Source organism: Tachyglossus aculeatus, chromosome 2, assembly GCF_015852505.1.
Source record: "Tachyglossus aculeatus isolate mTacAcu1 chromosome 2, mTacAcu1.pri, whole genome shotgun sequence".
Taxonomy (NCBI): Eukaryota; Metazoa; Chordata; class Mammalia; order Monotremata; family Tachyglossidae; genus Tachyglossus; species Tachyglossus aculeatus.
Window position 1 is genome coordinate 66,613,100 of NC_052067.1, and position 25,666 is coordinate 66,638,765.

The following is a 25,666-nucleotide window of genomic DNA, read 5'->3' on the forward strand; positions in this document are numbered from 1 at the left end:
TGTTACATTGTACTCTCCCAAGCGCTTAATACAGCGCTCTGCATTCAGTAAGTGCTCAACGAATAAAATTGACTGACTGCTATATTTCTTAAATTGTGTTTTCATTTCGAGGCCAATGTTGTTTCTCTCAGACTTTTCAACTAGTGTAAAGGAGGAGGAAAACTGTGCACTGTTTCACTCTGAGCCATTTGGCAGCCTCGGCTCTGAGAAACACAGCACTGCAGGCTACCCGACCTTGATGGTGCTTGGGGCCAGATTGTTATGAGAATCATATCCAGGAGACCCTTTGCCTGATTCTTCCACCTCTGATGCCATTTCTTATTACTCTCTACTTTTAAAGCTCCCTTCCTTGGATCTTCCGTTTAGGTCTTTCTCTACCATGAAGCCGGTCCTAGGTGTTTTCAAACAGCCTTCCAAAATCCAGTAACTAATTCCCTCCCCTCCAGACCATCAGATTAATACTGGAAACACCCCCAAGCCTCAACACTCTAGGATCTGGGTTGCCCTGCAGTAGAGGCAGTGTGAGAAAGTACCAGAAGGGCAGAGACTGGGTCTTCTCTGGATTCTGAAAACCAAAGTGCCAGTTCAGTGGTAACAGAGGCTATCCTCTTCCACTCACCCAATTAATCAAATTTATTGCATGCTTACTGTGTGCAGAAGACTGTGCTAACCACTTGGGAGAGTAAAATATAAGAGAGTTGGTAGACACACCTCCAAGACCTCTCTCCTGCTGAGGTTATCATAAGGCTGCCACCCATTACCCTACCACAAGGAGACTCTTTTTCAGTTAAAACATTTTTTCCAGAGTTGTTCTTTTGAATTAGGAGGAAAGGTCTAAGACTCCATTTACCTCATGGAGCCTGTTTCCTTCTGGGGTCTTATTCTTTCTTCGTAAAGCTTCAGGTCATATGTGTGATTTATCTTTGAGAGGTTTCACTTCCACAATGCCGACAGCACTGGGTTTTCTCAGAAAATCCCCGATCTAAGGCCTACTTGGCCGTCTCCTGCCAATATTAACCTTTAATTCACAACACATACTTAATGAGAAGTGGCTAATGGGATTTAAAGGCCAGAAAGACAAGACCAGAGAAAGACCATCAGAATTTTGAAGCTGTCCTTGTTCCGAGTCAGAGTTATCTTTCTGAATAATAATGACAGCGTGCTGCAGTTCTTTGCAGGAACTGACTTAACTGTCTCGATGGGGTGAGTGACAAGGCAAAAAAAGAAGGCTTCTGGGAAGAAAATTCTTCTCCAAAGGCTGATGTTTCCTCTGCTCAGTGACACAACCTGAAAAATGGATTATACACCTCTAAGCAGGTCCTGAATCATGAAAACGTATGCCATTGTCACACAGGTTTTTCCAGCCTGCTGGCATGACTCAGTTTGCAAGATGATTTGTGCATGCAGGTCCTCTGTCAAATAGCCTCAAAGCTCATTCAAAGCTTCAAATCAGAGATCAATTCTGTTGCCAAAATGCACTGTGGCGATATGATCATCCTGTTTAGTTTGGCATGACTACACAACTGCTTGAGTGCTCCTTGCTCCAGACTGCTAGCAAATCCATATGTTTCTGATTCATTGACATTTACAGGTTTGGAGTAATCTTTCCTGAGAGGCTCTTTTTTTTATCTCAGAAGCCTAAAAATCTGTAGCAATTGACTCAGAAGGGAAACTCATTCAGGGTCACGCAAATCAATTCCTCTGAGGACAAAAAGCCCTGGATAGTGAAGTTAGGCAAGGAAACTGTCTTGTGCTCATATTACCTGCTTATCCCACTGCTTCCACCTCTGCGACAGGAGGGAAATAAATGAAGGTGGGAAAGGTACACTGGCAAATAGCACAAGCAGCAAGAGGGAGAGGTCCAAATCTAGCCCTGGAGGCTGTAGACAATTTGGCCACCGGAGGTTCTTAAGCCTGCATGCCAGCAAAATTCATTCCACATTTGGCATCCTGCCATGACCATGTTGAGATAACCTGCATGAGAAGCTGACCCTTTCTACTGTAGTCTCAGAAAACTACAGGTTGCCTGCTTGTTGGAAGTATGCAAACCCGGAATGCAAGCCACGACCAACCACAGATATTAAAGAGTGGCAATAGCACCATCCAGAATTTGTTTCATTGAAATGTTCATTCATTACACTTACTTAGTCTTTGGACCAAGTTGGCACAAGAATGCACCTTCATCTCAGATAATGCTGAACCAAACTCTGCATGCCTTTTCAATGCTCCCAACACTATTTGACAATCAATAAAACTGTTACAAATACAGCTCAAGTTATGCTATATTAAGCAGATTAGTACACATGCAGAAAGTGTGCGCAGGTCAAAGTAAAGTCTTTCAGGTGCTTGGGGATGGGTTACATCTGATGTCCTGACATGTCTCCACCTTAGACTGGGAACCTCATGTTGGCCTGAGATTGTGTCCAATCAGATTGTACTGTATCTATCCCAGTGTTTAGCACTTTATATTACTATTATGCTGTGGAACACCTTTAGGAGGGGAACAAGGGTGGGGATAATGGGGAAACTAAGATCCAGAACAGGGAAGAGGCAGAGGACAAGACCTTCTAGACTGTAAGGTTGTGTGGATAGGGAAACTTGCCTGCCAACTCTGTTGTAGTCTCCTGTGTTTAGTAGTAATAATAATAATAATGATGGCATTTATTAAGTGCTTACTATGTGCAAAGCACTGTTCTAAGTGCTGGGGAGGTTACACAGTGATCAGGTTGTCCCACAGGGTACTCACAGTCTTAATCCCCATTTTACAGATGAGGTAACTGAGGCCCAGAGAAGTTAATGAAGTTAATACTTCATGCTGCTGCCCGGATTGTCTTTGTCCAGAAATGCTCTGGGCATGTTGCTCCCCTCCTCAAAAAATCTCCAGTGGCTACCAATCAATCTGCGCATCAGGCAGAAACTCCTCACCCTCAGCTTCAAGGCTGTCCATCAGCTCGCCCCCTCCTACCTCACCTCCCTTCTCTCCTTCTACAGCCCACCCCACACCCTCTGCTCCTCTGCTGCTCATCTCCTCACCGTGTCTCGTTCTCACCTGTCCCGCCGTCGACCCCGGCCCACGTCATCCCCCTGGCCCGGAATGCCCTCCCTCCCAACATCCACCAAGCTAGCTCTCTTCCTCCCTTCAAGGCCCTGAGAGCTCACCTCCTCCAGGAGGCCTTCCCAGACTGAGCCCCCTCCTTCCTCTTCCCCTCGTCCCCCTCTCCATCCCCTGCATCTTACCTCCTTCCCTTCCCCACAGCACCTGTATATATGTATATATGTTTGTACATATTTATTACTCTATTTATTTTACTTGTACATATCTATTCTATTTATTTTATTTTGTTAATATGTTTGGTTTTGTTCTCTGTCTCCCCCTTCTAGACTGTGAGCCCACTGTTGGGTAGGGACTGTCTCTATATGTTGCCAGTTTGAACTTCCCAAGCGCTTAGTACAGTGCTCTGCACACAGTAAGTGCTCAATAAATACCATTGGTTGATTGATTGATTAAGTGACTTGCCCAAAGTCACACAGCTGACAATTGGCGGAGCCGGGATTTGAACCCATGACCTCTGACTCCACAGCTTGTGCTCTTTCCACTGAGCCATGCTGCCCTACACAGTCAGCACTCAATAAATATGATTTATTCTTTCAATCATTTATTGAGTGCTTACTGTGTGCAGAGCACTGTATTAAGCACTAAGTACAATATAACAATAATCAGACACATTCCCTGCCCATACTGAGCTTGATGGCATTAAGGTGACTATTTCTGGTCACTTAGGGCAGACAGGATTTTGTGAGAGTTACTCAAGCTAGCCACATTTTTAAGTTGGAAAGGAAAACCCTCCGAAGTTTCTAGCTAGAACAGGTACAAACTCCCTCCTGAAAATTCCCTTCCTCAAGGGAAAGCTAATCTGTTTAAATACCAGGTACTTGTGCTGGTGATTCGGCCTGGAATACAATCAATCACAGCGGGTGGATTGGGAAGAGGAGAGTTAGGAAATGGGGAGAAGCTGCTGGATGAATGCATTTGCTCAGGATGCTGAGGTTCACAGTGGGAGAAGAAACTCCTCCACTCTTCCTGCAACCAACCCTGACTGTGACTTAATCTTCTAGACTGTGAGCCCACTGTTGGGTAGGGACTGTCTCTATATGTTGCCAACTTGTACTTCCCAAGCGCTTAGTACAGTGCTCTGCACACAGTAAGCGCTCAATAAATACGATTGAATGAATGAACTCTGGGAGGGAGGGCAGCTGGGTAGACCCCCAAATGATCCCCATATGCATCTGAGAGCCAAAGCGTGGTGGAATTGGGGTCTACTTGATGGGTCTGAGAAGTGTGGCCTCGGGGATAGAGGAGAGGCCTGAGAGTCAGACGGACCTGGGTTCTAATCCTGGCTCTGCCACTTATCTGTTTTGTGACCCTGGGCAAGTCCACTTCTCTGTGCCTCAATTACCTTATCTGTAAAATGGGGATTAAGATTACGATCCCCAGGTTGGACAGGGACTGCGTCCAACCTGATCAGCTTCTATCTACCCCAGCACTTAGTACAGCACCTGCCACATAGTTAGTGCTTAACAAATACCATTAAAAAAAATTATCTCCCATTACCGGAAGGAGAAATTGGGAGGGCTTTAGAACCCTGTGAACACTCAGAAGGGCAACCTTGCCTATAGTAACACATCTGGGCATATCTCAGCTTGGGGAAGGGTCAAGGAGGTCTTTGTCTGTTCAGCATCCCATCTGTGGGTGCCATGGGGCAATGGCCTCTGTGTACTCAGCACTGGGGGAGAGGGTGGTGATGCCATTAGCTTGGCCCCTACAAATTTTACGGCAGAAGGGTGGCTGGAGTTGGACCTGAGGAGGGCCAGAGGTGGCACTTCTCGCTGTCTGCTGGCAGGACATGGACCTAATAATCCCAAGCACCCAGCGAGCCATTCTCCTCTGCAGTCCCATGGAATTGAGCTTCTATCTTCCCCTCCTGACTGCTGAGAGCATCAGGGATTAGGATTTGTTTGGCAAGGTCCTTTATTCTTACCCAATCCTAAAATAATAATAACAATAATAATAATAATGGTATTTATTAAGCGCTTACTATGTGCAAAGCACCGATCTAAGCACTGGGGAGGTTACAAGGTGATCAGGTTGTCCCGGGGGGGGCTCACAGTTTTAATCCCCATTTGACAGATGAGGGAACTGAGTCCCAGAGAAGTGAAGTGACTTGCCCAAAGTCACACAGCTGACAGTTGGCGGAGCTGGGATTTGAACCCATGACCTCTGACTCCAAAGCCCATGCTCTTTCCACTGGGCCACGCTGCTTCACAATTGGGCACCTGAGCCCTCCCTAAACTGACTTCAGGGTTCTTTTTGCAAGGCCACAGGCCTCCAATACACAGGGTTTAAAAATGGTCAGGGATAGGAAGAGGGGTGGTGGGGAGGGGAGAGTGGGAATAGGAGAAGAAATGGGGATTGATCAGCATGGACATATGTGATATACTTGATCTAATCATCTCCAAACAATATTTCATCTCTAACCTCACCACCTCTGACAACTACTTTCTGACCACAATTTCTTAACCTGCCACTTAACTGACAAATTCAGTCCTCATTTGGTACGGCTGTAGCAGCGTCGCGCCGTGGAAAAGAACCGGGGCTTTGCAGTCAGAGGTCATAAATTCAAATACTGCCTTCGCCAATTGTCAGCTGTGTGACTTTGGGCAAGAAACTTAGCTTCTCTGTGCCTCAGTTACCTCATCAGTAAAATGGGGATTAAGACTGTGAGCCCCCCGTGGGACAACCTGATCACCTTGTAACCTCCCCAGTGCTTAGAACAGTGCTTTGCACATAGTAAGCACTTAATAAATGCCATTATTATTATTATTACTCGAGACCTACTTTTTCTATCACAATCCATCTCACCTTATCTGGACTGCCTTCCACACCTCCCATATATAGGTCCTTAGAAATACACCTCAAGTCCACCCTGTCCACCAACCTGACATAACATCTACCCACCTCCGCATCTCCCTTGCATCTTCCTGCCAAGACCTGGGTCATTTTCACAGCCCACTCCCTCCATTTCTGTGCTCATTCAGCTGAGAGAAGCGGGCAGAAATACAGGCTCTAAGCTGACTTCTCCCACCACACATCCACACTTCCATGCTACAATTCAGCTATGAATTTTGCTCAACAACTCTACTATTTCTTCTTTGATTTGCATCACCACAACCTCCACCCACCCTTCCAAATCTTCTGAAACCCCCCAACCCCTTACCATCTCTCCCCTCAAATCTTGGTGATCTCACCAACAACTCTGTTGGCCAAATTAAAGCCATCAGGCATGAACTTCAAAGTCCATCTAAACCTTCTTCCTGTTTCTTCAACTTTTTCTGGCTTCTCAGCTATCTCCCAAGAGATCTCCCACCTGCTCTATAAATCCATTACCTCAGAACATAATTCCTCTCACCTCCAAAAATCATTTTCTCCCGCCCCCCTCCCTTTCCTCACTGCCATCTTCAGCCTTTCTCTCCAATACCTCATTCCTTCTGCATTCCACTGACGTTACTCTTTACAAAGTCATCAATGACCTCTTCCTTGCCAAGTTCAATTGAGTCCATTCAATCCTATTTCTCCTTGACCTCTCAGCTGTCTTTGACACTGTAGACTATCTCCTTCTTTTGATAACACATCAGATGTTGTTTTCACTAATACCATTATCTCCTGGTTCTCCTCCTACTTCTCTGACTGCTCCTTCTCAGTCTCCTTCACCAGCTCCTTCTCTGCCATGCCCCCTCCCCTACAACCAACTGTGGAAGCCCCTCATGCCTCAGTTTTGGGTTCCCTTATAGTCTCCACCTATATCTACTCCTTTGGAGAATTCATTCACTCACATGGCCTCAACTACTATCTGTATGAGCATGGCTTCCAAATCTACCTCTTCAGCCCTGTCCTCTCCCCACCTCTTCAATCTCACATTTCCTCCTGTCTTCAGGACATCTCAACTATCTGGATGTCTCATGAACAGCTCAAACTCAACATGTCCAAAATTGAACTCATCTTCACTCCCAAACTCCTCCCCCAAGACTTTCCCATCAATGTTGAGGACACCACCACTCCATCACACAATGCCACCTCCTTGACATCTCTCCCCTACAAGTTATGCAATCTGTCAGTCACTATATCCTGTCGATTCTATCTTCACAACACTTGGTCCTTCCTCTTCATCAAAACTGCTACTACACTGGTCACTGGCTCAAGCACTTGTCATAACCCACCTCCACTAACGCACCACCTCCTTGTCTTTTATTTTTATAGGATTTCTTAAGGTCCTCATTTACCTTTTTGCCTCCAGTCTCTTTCATCCTCAGTCCATAATTCACTCTGCTGCCCATCTAATTTTTCTTTAAAAAAACAAACAAAAACATTTTGCACACACCTCCCCACTCCTCAAATACCTCCAGTGGATGTCCACCCATCTCTGCATCAAGCAGAAACTCCTCGCTATCAAATTCAAGAATCTCTTCCCCCTCCTTATTCTTACTCTTCTCCCATTACAACTTAGCTTACACATTTCAGTCCTCTAACACCAACCACTGTGCCTCACTCATCTCTCTCTCACTGTCCATCTCTTGTTCATGCCCTCCTCTCCAGCCTGGTACTCCCTTCTCCTTCATATCCACCAGAGCAGCACCCTTCTCATCTTCAAAATCTACGTCTACAAAAATCAGATCTCCTCCAGGATGCCTTCCCTAACTAAGCTCCCATACCCCTGCTCTATTTTCCCTTCCTGGTGCCTCTCCTATGCACTCAGTCCCACTGTCTAAGCACTTAGATACTCCCACACCCTTACCTCCAGCATTATATGGGTATCCTTACACTTTCTTGCTTCCCCTTCTCATAATTTACTTTAATGTCTGCCTCCCCAGCTAGACCATGACAACAAGGATTGTGTCTACTTACTTTACTTCACTCTCCCATGTGCTTAGTGTAGTGCTCTGTACAGGGAAGCTGCGTGGCATAGCAGATAGAGCATGGGCCTGGGAGTAAGAAGGACCTGGGTTCTAATTTCGGCTCTGCCATTTGTCTGCTTTGTGATCTCGGACAAGTCACTTCCCTTCTCTGTGCCTCAGTTACCCCATGTGTAAAGTGGAGATTAAGATTGTGGGCCCCATGTGGGGCATGGACTGTGTCCAACCTGATTAGCTTGCATCCATCCCAGTGCTTAGAACAGTCCCTGGTACACAGTAGATGTTTAACAAACACCATAAATAAGTGCTCAGTAAATATCACTAATAGACTGATTGATCTTCTCTTCCTTCAAACACGCATGTGTCTCCCCTATTTTTAAAAAGTCCTCTTGACTTCATAGTTCCCTCCAGAGTTAGCCCTTCTCCCTGGTCCCATTCCTATCTAATCTCCTTGAATGGCTCATACACACCTGCTGCCTTAATTTTTTCACCTCCAACTCAGTTCTTGATCCTCTGTCCTCTGGCTTTACTCCACCAAGACTGCTCACTTACAGGTCAGCAAAATGGCTTCCTTACATCCAAGTCCAAAGTGCAATACTTCATTCTGATTCTCCTCAAACTCTTGGCTGCTTTTGACACCACGAACCACTCCCTTCTGCTTGCAGCACTACTGGGACTTGATTTTGCTGGCACAGTGCTAACCTGGTTCTTCTTCTATCTCTCTGAGCACTCCTCAGCTTTTCATCCACTTACTGTGGACATATCTCCAAGTCTGCATTCTGGGTCCTCTTCTATTCTTGCTTTACAATCACTCTCACATGGAAGTTGCTCTGCTCACATGGCTTCAGCTACCACCTTTATACAGATAACTCCCAAATCTATCAATCTATCCCTGACCTCTCAGCTGATTTGCCATTCCACATCTTCTCTTGTCTCCAGAACATCTCCACTTGGATGCCCTGCTGGCACCTCAAACTCAACATGTCTAAGGAATAGCTTGTTATTTTTGCCCCTAAACCCACTCCCTGCCATTAGCTTTTTCACCTCAGTAGACAACTGCACCATCCTCCCCATCCCACACCAGCACAATCTGGATTTCATCCTTGATATCTTTTCAACCATCGAACTCACATTCATTCCACTGCCAAGTTCCACTCATTTTTCCTACACATCTCCTGGATCTACTCCTTTCTCTCCACCCAATCTGCAACCACCTTGGCACAGAATCTTCTCCTGGCATGGCGAGACCATTGCATTACCTCCTTTGCTGGACCTAATTTCCAGACTTTCACCACTCCCATCTCTACTACACACTTCTGCATGGATTATGTTCCTGAAGCATTGTTCAGCTCACACATCTCCTCAAAAGCCTCCAATGGAGTCCTATTTCTCTCCACATCAAACAGAAACTCCTCACAGTCAGCTTCAACGTTTTCTACTATTTGGTTCTACCTTATCTGCTCTCTTCACTTATTGTTTCCCCTCTTCCAGTCTTCCTTTCTCCCAAGAAGCCAACCTACCAGCTATACTTTGCTTTCAACTCTCCCACTTCCAACCCCTTGCTTACACTGGAACTTCCACCCTCCCTTCCCACATCAGGCAGGCTACAGCTCTCCACCCATTCAAAGTCCTCCTAAAATCCCATCTGCTCCAAAAAGCTTTCCCCAATTAATTTTCCACCACGGGGCCACATTAATCCTTTAGCCAACTCTAGCACTTATGAATTTATTTATACCCTCCTCAGAAGTCACATATGTATTCATTTTGACATTTTTCAAACTGTATATATTCTTTTGTTTGTCTCTCCCATTCTGTTGTCTGTCTCCCCCTTCTAGATTGTGAGCCCATTATTGGGTAGGGACTGTCTCTATATGTTGCTGATTTGTACTTCCCAAGCACTTACTACAGTGCTCGGCACACAGTAAGTACTCAGTAAATGTGATTGAGTGAATGAATGAGTGTAAGCCTCTGTGGAAAAACAAAATATCGCCTCCTTATTCTCCATTTCCTACCACACCCAGTAGATCTCAATAAATGCTACTATTACTAGCACTGTACATTTTTTGTGAGTTAGAAATTGTCACTTGGGTATCAGTTTCAACTTAGGGCCAGGATCATCACTGGATGAGAAGGAAGGCCAGATGAACGGCAATGAGAGAGGGAGTGAGACTACCTCTTCTCATCTCACCCCCAGAAAGGATCCTCTACCATGGCAGAGGCTCATCTCAGCCCTGCTCCTGCTAGGCAGGGGAACTGCCACTCCTACTCCTGCTATTGCTGCAAGCTTTATCCTACTGCTGCATCCTAACCACATATCAGTTGGTAACACGGCATCATGACAGTGCTCTGACAGTGCTCTGCACACAGTAAGCGCTCAATAAATACGATTCATTGATTGATCATGACAAGAGGGCGCTCTGCACACAATAAGCATCCAATAAATAACACTGATGGGAAAAATGAGTTTCAGGCAATGAACACGATGTTCCTCAGGAGGGCCATGAGAAATACAAGATGGAAGCAGCATGGCTCAGTGGAAGGAGCATGGGTTTGGGAGTCAGAGGTCATGGGTTCTAATCCCAGCTCCGCCACTTGTCAGCTATGTAACTTTGGGCAAGTCACTTAACTTCTCGGTGCCTCAGTTCCCTCATCTGTAAAATGAGTCCCATGTGGGAAAACCTGATTACCTCATATTCCCCCCAGTCCTTAGAACAGTGCTTGGCACATAGTACGGGCTTAACAAATGCCATTATTATTATTATTATTATTATGCATTTAATTGCTGTCGGGGGTGACACATAAGGCAAGGTCAAGCTTTATGCTTCCAAAATGAATAGAGATAGACTAAGCAGATGGATCTTTATAAATAAAATTGAAGGAAAGAGGTCCAAAAGTAGACCCTCTACCCTAACCTAATGAAAATTATGAAATGCTTGCAAAATAATAAAGATGAATAAATCTAATGAGGGTGGAGACTGAAGGTCCTGGCTGTGTGGTTGCAGGCTGAGAACCATGGAATCCTCCAGTGGCTTGAAGCAGTGTGGCTCAGTGGGAAGAGGACAGGCCTGGTGGTCAGAGGACCTGGGCTCTAATCCCAGTTCTGCCAAAAACTTGCTGTGTGACCTCAGGCAAGTCACTTAACTTATCTGGGCCTCAGCTCCCCTCATGTACAAAATGGAGATGCAATACTTGTTCTTCCTCCTACTTGGACGGTGAACCCCATGTAGAATGTGTTTATCTTCTATCTACCCCAGCACTTAGTAGAGCTGTTTACCTTCTATCTACCCCAGCACTTAGTACAGTCCTTGGCACTTAGCAAATATCTCAATTGAAGGACCTTGAAATGGGGGGTCCCAATCCCATTTATGGATGAGGATCCACTGCAGATCATGCAGTGGGGCTCCCAGAGACCCCCCTCCCCAGCAACCCTGGGTAGTATAGAGCCCCTGTGGTGAAATCCTTGAGGGTTTATGGGAACGCACAACCTCCCTACCCTCTTTCAAATCAACAAATCTTCCAGGATGTCAGTACATCTCAGGGCTTCACACCTTGCCTCACCCAGCAGCTTTGGGCTCTGAGATCAGGATCTACTGGACAGGGCCGCGTGCCTCTCCTAGAAGTTCCAAACAAAATGGGTTTTGGGATTGGTATTCTGATGCTCTCCAGTCACCAGTTCAAGACTCAACATGCCCAGAGGAGGCATTCTCAAGACCCAGAATTGGAAAAATGTCAGCAAAACACCAAGCAGAAAAAAAAATGAGAAAAGTTTTAGGACTCTCCCTGTATGTGGAAACCTTATTATTGCCAAGCAGTCTTGGGTCGTTACCTAAATTGCCCCCTATTTTTGGTGTATCTGAAAGCTGTAATCTCTATCTGGCCCCTATCTAAAAATCCCAATTTTCAATCATTGAAAAAAACCACCATGTCATTTTCTTCTGTTCTCCCACAAAATTGAAAACTTTGTCAGTTGCATTAGTGTCTTGACAGATACCTTTCCTTATGGCCACAAAGAAGTTCACCAAGTGAAAATTCTGTTCCCATTGCTTGTCTTGACCAGTGAAAAACTTGCTCTCCAGCACCTTCCTACTTCAGCATTTGCCTTACTGGATGAATTATTTGTTGTTTTATGCCATTTCCACTCTATTCCATCCTTAAGGCTCTTGGACCTTTCATTTGCTTTTGGTACCATGGCCTACCCACTTCTCATGTCAGTTTCTCTGACACTTTCCTATCCTGTTACTCTTCCTACCTCTCTGACTGCTCCTTCTGAGTCCCTTTCAGCAGCTCTTGCTCTTTCTCCCACTCCCTAACTAGGAGTGCCCCTCAAGGCTCAGTTCTGGTTCTCTTCTATACTCACTCCCTTGGAGAGCTCATCTGCTCCCATGGCTTCAAACTAATCCCTCTCAGAGTTTGTTTCCCAAAGCTACATCCCTAACCACAATCTCTCTGTCCTGATCACTAATCTAGTATCTTCTTCTTCTAGAACATCTCTTTATGGATGGCCCACTGGTGCCTCAGATTCTACTAGAGAAGCAGCGTGGCTTAGTGGAAAGAGTCCAGGCTTGGGAGTCAGAGGGCATGGGTTCTAATCTCTGCTTTGCCACTATCAGCTGTGTGACTTTGGGCAAGTCACTTAACTTCTCTGTGCCTCAGTTACGTCATCTGAAAAATGGGGATGAAGACTGTGAGCCCCACGTGGGACAACATGATTACCTTGTATCTACCCCAGCACTTAGAACAGTGCTTAACACATAATAAGCACTTAACAAATACCATTATTATTATTATTATTATTATTATTGCATCTCAAACTGAATACCTCATCTTCCCTCCCAAATCTTCTCTTTCTACCTAGCTAACAACACTCCCATCACAAACCTGTAAACCTGGGTAGGGACCGTCTCTATATGTTGCCGACTTGTACTTCCCAAGTGCTTAGTACAGTGCTCTGCACACAGTAAGCGTTCAATAAATACGACTGAGTGAATGGAGGTAACACGGCCTTAGTGGAAAAATGGGGTTGGGTTCAAAAGGAAGGGGGGCAAGGGAGGGAGGTGGGAAGTAGTGGGAAGCTATAGGCATCAAGTCCTACACAGCCCCAGTAGGGCTACAGAATGTAAGGTGGACTGCCAGGTTTAATTAAGGATGTAAAGTGGAATACTAGGTTTCCTTAACAAATGTAAGGTGAAAAGCCAAGCTTGCAAAATAGGTGAAAGGTCAGTCACTGTGAAAAGACAAACCACCGGAAGAAAGGGAGTTGCTAAGTCAGGAGGCACAGAGGTAAGTTTCCACCATGAGCTTCTAGATGAACCTGGAGGAGACTAGGTAATGCATGGTTGGGGGAGTCCCACAGATAAGACAATGACCAGTGACCACCCGTTGGACCTACCTGCCTCTTCACACCCTGTTTCTTTGAGAAGAATGAGAAACTTCTTGGAAAAATCCATGACAAGCCACTGTCATGGAAGGATTGGACCAAGGGCTAGGAATGCATATTTAATGAAATCATTCAACTTTCATCATGTCTACTCACCGGTAGGTAAACTTGTGGAGCGGCTCCCTCCTGAAGTTGAGGGTTGGGGAGGGAACATACTAATAAGGTTATTCTTGTGACAACAATGGGGGATCAGTTTCTTTGTGACAGAGGGGAATGATACGAGAGCTTTTGACCACTGGGAATAGGTATACCTGTAACATCTTGGTGATAAGAGGAATAGGGCTGGGAAGGAAAAGGTTAGGATGTGATAGGGCTTGGATCGGATAGAGCTAGGAGCTACTGGGATTCAGAAGTATTAGGGCTCGGTGTGGTTAGGACTCAGAGTGATTAAGGCCTGGAACATCTTGGCATCGGGAGCAAGGTTGGACCTGGCACAGTTCTGGAAATAAGTTCATCCACGAGAATTGGGTAGGCCCAGAAACTTCTGGCATCTTGAGCACAGTAGGACTTGCAATCTGGAAACAAGGTCAGTCATGTGAACGGGGTAGGCCCAGAATATCTGGGCATCACAAGCAGGGTTGGTTGGTCTTGTTAGAGTTCTGGAAATGGCCTCATCCACAAGAACAGGTAGGTCTGGAACATCTTGGCATCACAAGTGGGACTGTGATGGCCTCAGCCGTAAGAACTGGGTAGGTCTAGGGCATCTTTACATCACAAGCAGGATTGGGCTCAGTGTAGTCCAGGAAATGGGCCCAGCCACACGAACCAGGTATGCCCGGAACATCCTGGCATCATGAACATGGTAGGACTTAGTTTAGTCCTGGAAAAAGCTCAGCCATGAGAACTGAGGAGGCTCAGAACATTCTGACATCCTGAGCGGGGTAGGAGTTGGCATAGTCTTTGAAAAAGGCTCAGCCAAGAGAACAAGGTAGGCCCAGAACATCATGATATCATGAGTCGGTATGGTCTTGGCCTAGTCCTGGAAAAAACCTCAGCCACGAGAACTGGGTAGGCCTGGAACATCTTGGAATCATCAGCGGTAGTGGAGTTGGCGCTGTCACAAATCTTGGGATCATGATCAGAGTAGGATTTGGTATACTCCTTGAAACAAGATCAGCTACATGAACAGGGTAACCCCGGAACATCTTAACTTCACGAGCCGGGTTGGTTGGTCTTGATGTAGTCCTGGAAATAAGCTCAGCCACGAATACCACGAAGGCCTGGAACATCCTGGCATCACGAACATGGTTGGACTCCATGTAGTGTAGTCCTGGAAATAAGCTCAGACAAGCACTGAATAGGCCTGAAACAGCCAGGTATCACAAACACAATTGGATCTCGCATAGTCCAGGACATGGGTTCAGCCATGAGAACCAAGGAGTGCCTGAACATCCTGGCACCACGAGCAGGTTTGGACTTGGCCTAGTCCTGGAAAAAGCTCAGCCAAGACAACTGGATAGGCCCGGAACATCCTGGCATCACACGAGCAAGGCCGGGTTCACCATCATCTTGGTAAAAGCTTAGCCATGAAAACCGGATAGGTCTGGAATGCTCTGGCATCATGAGCTGGATTGGGCTTGGCATAGTTCTGGAATAAACTCAGCCATGAGAAATGGGTAGGCCCAGAACATCCTGGCATCAGAAGAGGAATTGGCCTCAGCTTAATACTGGAAAAATCTCAGCCACAAAATCCACGTAGGGCTGGAACATCCTGACATCACAAGCAGAGTAGGACTCGTTGTAGTCCTGTAAATAAGCTCAGCCACAAAAACTGGTTAGTTCCATAGCAAGCTGGCATTGCGAGTAGAGTAGGACTTGTCATAGTCCTGGAAATAAGCTCAGCCACAAAACTGGTTAGTTCCAGAGCACGCTGGCATCACAGGTAGAGTAGGACTCATCATAGTCCTGAAAACAAGCTCACCCACAAAAACTGGTTAGTTCCAGAACATGCTGACATCACAAGCAGAGTAGGACTCGCTGTAGTCCTGGAAATAAGCTCAGCCACAAGAACCGGTTAGTCCCAGAACATGCTGGTGTCACAAGCAGAGTAAGACTCGATGTGGTTCTCGAAATAAGCTCAGCCACAAAAACCAGGTCAGCCCGGATTACTTGACATCACAAGCAGGGATGGACTCAGCATAGTCCTGAAAAAAGCTCAGCTGTGAGAACGGGGTAGGCCCAGAACATCTTGGCATTACGAGTAGGGTTGGACTCACCATAGTCCTGAAAAAAGCTCAGCCACGAGAACCAGATAGGCCCGGAACAATCTGGCATCACAAGTGGAGTCGGATTCGGTGTAGTCCTGCAAATTAGCTCAGCCGTGAGGAGTGGGTAGGCCCAGAACACCTTGACATCACAAGAAGGGTTGGACTCAACGTAGTCCTGGAAAGGGCCCGGAACATCCTGGCACCACAGCAGGGTTGGACTGGGCAGAGTTCTGGAACTAAGCTTAACCACAAGAACCGGGAAGGGCTGGAACATCTTGCTATTCTGGGTGGGTTGGACTCAGCATAGTCCTTGAAAAAGCTCAGGCATTAGAATCAGGGAGGCCCGGAACATGGTGGCATCGTAAGCAGGGTTGGACTCATAGTAATCCTGGAGTAAGCTCAGCCATGAGAACTGGGAAGGCCCAGAACATCTTGGCATCATGAGCAGTACGGGACTCGGCTTAGTCCAGTAAATAGGCTCAGCCACGAGAACCGAGAAGGCCCAGGGTATACTGGCATCACAAGGAGGGGTGAACATAGAGTAGTCCTGCAAATAAGCTCAACCACGGAAGTGGAGCCCACAGGATTTGGTGATGGATTCGATATGTGGGTTGAATGAGAGAGAGGAGTCAAGGATAACCCCAAGGTTATGGGCTTGTGAGACAGGAAGAATGATGATGCCATCTACAGTCATGGGAAAGTCAGGGGGAGGTTAGGGTTTGGGTTGGAAGATAAGTTCTGTTTTAGACATGTTAGGTTTGAGGTGACGGGTGGACATCCAAGTAGTGTAACTCCGGCATTTTAGGAGAACTAAATGGACTACACTTGCATCTGATGGGCTGCTTGGGTTTCTCAGATGTATCATTTCCTCATGGCTTTTGAGTGATGTTTGATGGACTCAGTCAATCAATCAATAGTATTTATTGAACGATTACTGTGTGCACTGTGCTAACTACTTGGTAGAGTACAATACAACAGAATTAGCAGACACTTTCCCTGCAATAACAAGTTTACAGTTTGAAGGGGAAGGCAGAAGGCAGTACTCTTGTTTCTTTTCCACTCTTATTTTTAACATTTGATTATTATCCATGTACGGAATCTCTTTTAAATTATCCCTGTTCATTTATTTTATAGTATTTGTTAAGTGTTTACTACATGCCAAGCACTATACTAAGGGCTTGGGGTAGAGAGAAGATAATCAGGTCGGATACAGTCCCTTCCACTGTAGGGTTCACAGTCATCCCTGTTTTACGGATGAGATAACTGAGGCATAGAGAATTTAAGTGACTTGCCCAAGGTCACACAGCAGATAAGAGGGGGAGTTGGATTATAATTCAGGTCTTCTGGCTCCCAGGCCTGGGCTCTTTCCATTAGGCTATGCTGCCTCTCCCTACCCAGTGGGTAGTGTGTTTCATTGGGCATGTCACTTAACCTCTCTGGACCTCAGTTATGTAATCTGTAAAATGGGGACGTGCACTGTGAGCACCATGTGGGACATGGACTGTGTCCAACTTGATTAGCTTGCATCTTTCCCAGAGCCAGTTCAGTGCCTGGCACAAAGTGTTTATATATATTAATAATAATAACAATAATAATGATGGCATTTATTAAGTGCCTACTATGTGCAAAGCAGTGTTCTAAGTGCTGGGGAGGTTACAAGGTGATCAGGTTGTCCCACGGGGGGCTCACAGTCTTAATATCCATTTTACAGATGAGGTAACTGAGGCACAGAGAAGTTAAGTGACTTGCCCAAAGTCACATAGTTGACATTTGATGGAGTCGGGATTTGAACTCATGACCTCTGACTCCAAAGCCCGTGCTCTTTCCACTGAGCCACACTGCTTCTCAAATTTCTCAAAATGGCATTTAACAAATGCCATTAAAAAACAAAACAAAACAGCTGTCCTGGTCTTAATAAGCACAAAGGAACCACCTTACTTTCTGCTGCTCTACCTCATAAGTTCCCAATCTCAAAACCTGTTCCTTGCTTCTTTGAATCAGAAAGGGCTACTTGAAAGTATTATTTTTTGCCTAATAAAAAATGACTTTTTCATCATATGCAATACTTCGGTACTGAGATATTTCAAAAAATAACTGGGCAATGATTTTTGCACAGTAAGGAAGAAATGTTTGGGCTCATTATTGCAGGAGTAAAGGGCAAGCCAGGAACTGGAAGTAAAATAAACATCAGTCAATGAAAGTCCATTTGAGGAGCCAAGCTGACATCATTTTACTCTTCCCTTTAAAAAGTATCATTATTGTATTTGTTAAGCGCTTACTATGTGTCAAGCATTGTTCTACGTGCTGAGGCAGATGCAAGTTAGTCAGGTTGGGTACAGTCCCTACCCCTCATGAGGATCACAATCTAAGTAGGAGGGAAGCATGGAATAGCCATTTTACAGATGAAGAAACTGAAGCACAGAGCAGTTAAGTGACTTGTCCAAGGTCACACAGCAGGCAACTGGCAGAGCCTGAATTAGAATCCAGGTATTCTCATCCAAGCCTGTGTTCTTTCCATTTGGCACACTGCTCCTCAATAAACTCCCCAAATTAACCGTCTTTTGCAAGTATCCTTTACAGAGCCTCAGCAGAGGAAAAAACTACACCTGAATAGTAAAACACATCTCAGTGAGTATTGCTGGCTGCTAAAATGCAGACACTATACTGTCATTTTCTCCTGGGATTCATAACTCATAAAATATTTTGAGCTCTTTGGCAGGGGAAGAAGTCCAAAACATGAGCCCTTTTTTAAGAAGTAATTTAACATGCTGCATTTTAGCAACAGAATAGCACGGCAAGGTTGGAAGAATACAAATGTCGGCTATCAAACTCCACAGGGCCAGTTCTGTCAATGGGAAGTGAATCAGAGAAAGAACCCCATCATGTATGGAGCTAGTGTTGAGGGACATTTTCGTCTTAGGCAGTCAGTCTACTGATCATCTAAAGAGTTTCCTCCCACAATACAGTTATCCCTTACCAGGGTTAGGGGCAGGACTGATCTAAGCTGAAGTGAGATGGGAGTTCAATGGAGCCAGAGTGCAAGGGGAGTAAGAAAAGGCATTAGAAGGACTCCCACAGTCGTGATGTTCCCCTTTCCACTGCCCAACTCGTGAGGAAAATAAAGGCAGGATGAGTCATGGGGAAGAGGGAAGTGTCCAGGACAAAGTGCTAGTGCAGGAATAGGGCTCTTAGGGAAATGGAAGAGAAGATAAATCATCTCCAGGGAGTCCCTGGGAAAGTTTTCTCACTGTCACCTAAAGAATATCTATAGGTGAGTGGGTATTTCTGTGCCTGAGCTAAGGAACAGGACCCTGGGCTGAGGAGAGCTAGAAATGGAGTGCTGCCAACTTGACTAGAAATTGGCATGGATGCATACAAATGAGATTGTAACAGCCTTCCATAGTAGCAGGGAACTCCAAGGACAAAGGGTGGGCCTGGGGTTCTCCCCAATCCCAATCTTCTGATGTTGATGATGATGGTATTTGTTAAGTGCTTACTATGTGCCAGGCACTGTACTAAGCACTAGGGTGGACAGGCAAATTGGGTTGGACACAGTCGCTGTCCCACGTGGGGCTCACAGTCTCAATCCCCATTTTACAGGTGAGGTAACTGAGGCCCGGAGAAGTTCATTCATTCATTCATTCAATCGTATTTATTGAGCGCTGTGTGCAGAGCACTGTACTAAGCACTTAAGTGAAGAAACTTGTCCAAAGTTACACAGCAGATAAGTGGCGGAGTCAGGATTAGAACCCACAACCTTCTGACTCCCAAGCCTGTACTCTATCCACTATGCCATGCTGTTTCTTCTAAAATTGAGTGGTGCAGTGAGGTCCACCCATCAGCTGTGAGTGTGGCAAAGAGTAGTGGCCTATGGGCAGCTTCATTGGAAAAAGAAGCCGAACTCCAAAATAAGGTTTGTGGAACATTTTGGCCACTTATTCCCTTTACAGATGAGAAAATTAAGCAGAGAACTAAGACTAAGTATCTCATCCAAGACCCATGACAGTCAAAGCAGAGTAGGTACAGAGTTTTCCATTCCCTAAATTTCCAGGTTGTGTCCCAGATACAAGTGATCTTAAAGAATTTATACACACGAACGTTGTGATCAGAGAACTTGTCTACCCACTCTGTTATATTGTAATAATAATAACTGTGATATTTGTTACGTGCTTACATTGTGCTAGGCACTGTACTAAGCTCTGGGGTAGACACAAATTAATCAGGTTGGACACAGTCTCTGTCCCTCATGGGGCTCACAGTCCTAAACCCCACTTTAGAGATAAGGTAACAGGCACAGAGAAGTGAAGTGACTTGCCCAAGGTCACACAGTAGAGATGCTCCTAAGCACTTGGTACAGTTCACTGTATACAGTGAGAGCTCAACAAATACAATTAATTGATTAAATGCTGGTTCAGTGGTGAATACTGATAATAAGTTCCCTATAAAGGGACAGTGCTTAATACATAGTAATAAATTCCATGATTAAAAGAAAAACCTAATTATGACTAATTAGAGCCAATAGGTAGGTGGATGTCAATATACTCCTTTCTCAATGTACTTCAGTCATGATCAGAAACACCTCTTTGGAATAAAGGAGGCCATATAAAGAATATTGGTTTTGGTGCCTGAAGAAATTATTTAGCACATTTTCCCTAGATACTGGTCTATCAAGGAGCATGCATCTTGTAAATATCAACTTCCCACGGCAACTTGCTCTCTTCCTTGATTCCAGGGCAGAGTCAATAAAGTGCTCAGGATAGTAGGCCCTAGAGTGAAATGAAAAATTTACCACATCCATTCCATTGTCCATTCAGTGGCTTATTATGATTATACTGTTTGCAAATTATCTTAGGTCTGTCTTCCCGATTAGTATATAAACTCCTTGTAGGCAGGGAATGAGTCATTTACTTATTTTCTGCTTCCCCAAAGTGATTAGCACAGTGCATTGCACTCAGTGGGCCCAGAATACTTTGATTATTACTCGGAAAAATCAATGGTAGGTGCCACGGGTCCAGAGGGAAAGAATTTCTCTGGCTGCCTTCTGCCTGAAAGTTAGGGGTAAAAATGCACACATAGCAGAGCCTCTCAGAGAGATGTTTCCTGGGTTAAATTTAGGATCTGGCTTCTACAAGTGGGAAATCTGTGGTCTGACACCTCAGCCCTCATGACAGTTGCTTTTCAACAAAAAGTGGTTCCACACTATGTGGCTGCCTGTGTGTTTCACTTGTTCCCCTTGACCCTGATTTTCAGGAACAGCATGAGGCACTTGGAGCAGTGTTCTGTAGCTGATCTGTTTTTCAAAAACACAGCTCTGTTTTGTAGTGGAAAGGTTCATTTCATTTTCTACAGGACTGGAGGGGCAGAATCTGTTTTGTTACTGAGCCGGTGGAAACACCAGCGTCGTCCTTGATACGAGAGACAAGCTGTCGCCTTGATATCTCAGGAAAAAAATTTGTAAAGGGTGTCAATGTACAGTATCTTCCATCTCCTATACAAACTTCCACCCCCTCTGAACCAAGGAAAGAAAAGCTCGCAATAGCTCTTGCTTTCCCTTCGAGTAGGAGACAGTGGATGAAGGAGGAACAAAAGCAGGAGAAAAGCACAGTAAAATAAGGAAATGGCACTGACCAGTATTAAAAGAATATGGGACTGAATATAATTGAGCAGATGACAGTGAAAATTTCACTGTAATGAATGGATTTCTGACCAATATTAAAAGAATGTGGGACTGAATCTAAATGAGCACTCTAATGAATGGATTTCTTAGAAGGAAAACTGAGGGTTAGTCTCAAGGCTTGTGGTCAATACAAAACCAATAAAATCTTATCCTGATTTTTGAGTATCTTTCCTTATTTTGATGAACCTAAAGAAGCTCTGGGTCAACTATTCAAAAATTCAGACAGGGATCTCTGTGCCCTGATCAATTTTTTTTCAGTGCCCCATACAAGAACGTAAGATAGCTTTGGTTTTCTGGTTCTGAGCACATTTATGCTTCCTGTTTGAAGATCATTTCCTGGTTAGAGGGGGAAAAAAAGAGAAGAACACTTCAAAAGCACGTTTAAACAAAAGTTAGCCAGATTGCCCAACATTGCCTGCCAGCCCCTCCATCTAAGGAGGTGCGGGTTCAGGCCCTGGCACTGGCTAGCCGAATGGCACTGCTCCCAGAACTCTCGTTCCACTAAAGAGCAATTGTGGAAGCTGGACCCTTCAAAATGCAGGACAAACGATCAAAATGACAGGCACAATAAACGTGAGTGGGACCAGAAACTTGATTGAAGTGGCAATCACTTCCTTAGCGCAGATCAGATCTGTTCATGTAACTTCAGTCCTCCATTGAGGTAATAGTGCAGATTTCTATTTAACAGGTAATAAACAGGCATGATTACCCCTAAGCAAGGTATGCTGTCTACATTAGCTGGGAGTAGAAATAGAAAATTGTTTTCCTGCATTCTGAAAGGGTTCAAGACATGCGAGAAGGCATTGGTGTGGATTGGAGAGATATAAGGCAATAGAAAAAGGCGGCAACATGGAGGCATCTGCTGTATATTTTAAACAATTTCACCTTCTGAACTTCATATAAATGGAAATAAAGACCAGCTTTTAGTATGGTATAAATGCCACCTAGTGACTGGAGTGTGACCAGAAACTGATTGATTTGGAATTTCTGAGTTTCCTTTTTTCACAGAAATCCACAGTAGGATAACACAGACCTAGAGAGTAAGAAATCGGACCATTTGAATTGGATTGCAGAGTTCTAAAAGCTGGAGATTTAGGGCTTGGATTGAAATAGCAGATGTTACAAGGACATGGAAGCTAATTTAGACTGAGCCGTCTATTTTTTGTGTGTGGGGGGGGAGGTTGGAGGGGGTTGACATGAAGTGACTTTTTAGACAACAACCCAACATCCCTGCTGCCTCTGAGCTAAGCCTGCTAAAATGAATAAACGTAGAGGATGGGAATTAGTGTTTCCATAGACAAAATGAAAAACACTCCTCCTTAAGCTGGACTAATTCACTGAATTCCAGCCTTCTACGTCCAAGTTCCTGAAACTTGTTTTGCTCTGGGCCAACTATGCTTTTCATTGGTTTTGATAAAGAATGAAGTCTCTCAAATTCATTACCAAAAACTTGCAAAGAGAAACTGTTTATCAGGAGCACAAATCATCCTTTGACTTGTTTATCTAACCAAGTGGTTTGCTCTTGGGTTTTTCAATCCTACATATCCATAAATGTAAGTTCCTTTGATTTCCTCACAGTTGGCTCTTTCAACATAAATGCAATACTAGAAGAGAAAAATGCCCCAGCCAGTTCCATATCTAATCCCTGACAGAGGTGTCAGAAGCTCCTTGAAAGAAGCAGCATGGCATAGTGGATACAGAAAGGGCCTGGGTGTCAGAAAGTCATGGGTTCTAATCTCAGCTCTGCCACTTCTCTGCTATGTGACCTTAAGCAATTCACTTCACTTCTCTGGGCCTCAGTTACCTCATCTGTAAAATGGGGATTAAGACTGTGAGTCCCACCTGATTACCTTGTATCTACTCCAGTGCTTAGAACAGTGCCTGGAACATAGTAAGTGCTTAACAAATACCATCATTATTATTATTCACAGCATGTTGGCCACTCTTCTTCAATAACCAATCACATGCCAGGGATGTACCTTCCATAACCAGTCTCCCCCTGTAGACTGTAAATTCCTTGTGGGCAGGGACCATGAATCCCAACTCTGTTGTACTGTAGTACAAGTGTAGTACAATCTACATCTCGTCCTCTGTTCTTTCTCCCTCCCTCCAGGCTCGGATCTCTTTCTTCCTTCAGGACATCTCCACCTGGATGTCCGCCCACCACCTAAAACTCAACATGGCCAAGACTGAGCTCCTTATCTTCCCTCCCAAACCCTGTCCTCTCCCTGACTATCCCATCACTGTTGACAGCACTACCATCCTTTTCGTCTCACAAGCCCGTAACCTTGGTGTCATCCTTGACTCCACTCTCTCATTCACCCCACACATCCAAACTGTCACCAAAACCTGCCGGTCTCACTTCCACAACATCGCCAAGATCCACCCTTTCCTCTACATCCAAACTGCTACCTTGCTGTTTCAATCTCTCATCCTATCCCGACTGGATTACTGTATCAGCCTCCTTTCTGATCTCCCATCCTCCTGTCTCTCCCCGCTTCACTCTGCTGCCCGGATTATCTCTGTACAGAAACGCTCTGGGCATGTCACTCCCCTTCTCAAAAATCTCCAGTGGTTGCCTATCAATCTTTGCATGAAGCAAAAACACCTCACTATTGGCTTCAAAACTCTCCATCACCTCGCCCCCTCCTACCTCACCTCCCTTCTCTCCTTCTACAGCCCAGCCCGTACCCTCTGCTCCTCTGCCGCTAACCTCCTCACTGTACCTCATTCTTGACTGTCCCTCCATCGACTCCTGGCCCACGTTCTACCTCTGCCCTGGAATGCCCTCCCTCCACACATCCACCAAACCAGCTCTTTTCCTCCCTTCAAAGCCCTTCTGAGAGTTCACCTCCTCCAGGAGGCCTTCCCAGACTGAGCCCTCCCTTATCCTCTCTCCTTCCCTCCCCATCACCCCCACTCCCTTCCTCTTCCCTACTCCCTTCCCCTCCCCACAGCACTTGTGTATATTTGTACATATTTATTACTCTATTTAATAAATGATGTCTATAATTCCATTTATTTTGATGGTATTGACACCTGTCTACTTGTTTTGTTCTGTTGTCTGTCTCCCCCTTCTAGACTGTGAGCCTGTTGTTGGGTAGGGACTGTCTCTGTTGCTGAATTGTACTTTCCAAGCGCTTAGTACAGTGCTCTGCACACAGTAAGTGCTCAATAAATACGATTAAATGCGTGAACAGAAGTGCTTACTACAGTACTCTACATAGTAAGCACTCAATAAATACCACTGATTGATTGATCCAAAGCTGATATATATCACCATCAAAGCTATTAAAATCTGTCTTGAGTCATTGAAGATCCCTATCCTTTTCAGCTACTACCCTGTTCCGGACCTTGTGTTCATGAATATAACCAAGCCTTTCTTGAACCTTTTTGTACTTTCTACTTCCAAATTTCTGTGGCACCAAATCCCAAACGTTTAACTCACTGTTTTTTTAAAGTATATTTTGTTTAACTTGAACCAATCATCTTCAAGCTTCAATGGGCACCCCATGACTAGAATTTCGTAAAAGCAATTCTGTGTTTATCTTCCCCATGTTTAGAAGATTTCCAGATATTGCTCCTGGCAAGTTTTATTTTTCCAAACTGAATAGTTCTAATCTTTTCAGCCTAATCTCATTCAGAAGATTTTCTATCCCCTTGATCATTTAGACCAAACTTATCTGTTCCTTTTCCAGCTCTAGTGTGCCCTCCTTTAGATATTGCAGCCAGAGTTCCTGGTGAGAACCTACCATGGATTTTGTAATTTCCCTTCTCACTTAAATGGAAGACTATCTGATTAAAAGATAAAACGACCACAGGTGTCCCAGTGTTAAAGTTGTCCATGTTACCTACCAGAATTGAGCAAGATGATGGATTTGAGGCACACAAATTCTTCCCCCTGGAGATTCATCATGCGGAATCGGGAGGATGTAGCCAGGAGCATGTCAAAGATCTCCACCATGCCTTCCACGCATTTTCCCTGGTTCCTACAATACAGTCACAGGTATATAAGAGAAGCACTTCCATTCACAGAGTGCAGCACAAGATTCCATAGCACTCTACTGGAGTTGAATTCAATCACAGAAATTTTACCCAGGAGGAGGAAAGGTTTATTTGAACTGCAGATGCAAAATACTACACAAAGATTTCCATATGATTAAAAATGTAATATCAAACCTTTATGTTGATAATTTATCAGTTTCCAGCCGATCAGAAGTGTGGAATTCCAGCAGGAGAAAAAAAGTCTTACAGTGAAGGGCTAAAGGAAGCTTTCCCTCTAATGTTAATTTACTCAACAGCTTGTTGATGATGAGCCAAGTAAATATTTTACAGCATATTTTATAGCGTGATGAAAAACAGGATGCCCAAATGGAT

General features: G+C 44.8%; 1 protein-coding gene across 1 annotated transcript in view; it reads right to left on the reverse strand.

Moving 5' to 3' along the window:
- The window catches only part of ESR1 (estrogen receptor 1), a 268,680-nt gene that overhangs the window by 20,819 nt on the left and 222,195 nt on the right, over positions 1 to 25,666 (reverse strand). Inside the window, exon 7 of the mRNA XM_038767701.1 lies at positions 25,145 to 25,278. Within this exon, the coding sequence (XP_038623629.1) occupies positions 25,145 to 25,278 (134 nt within the window). The remainder of the gene's footprint in view (positions 1 to 25,144; positions 25,279 to 25,666) is intronic.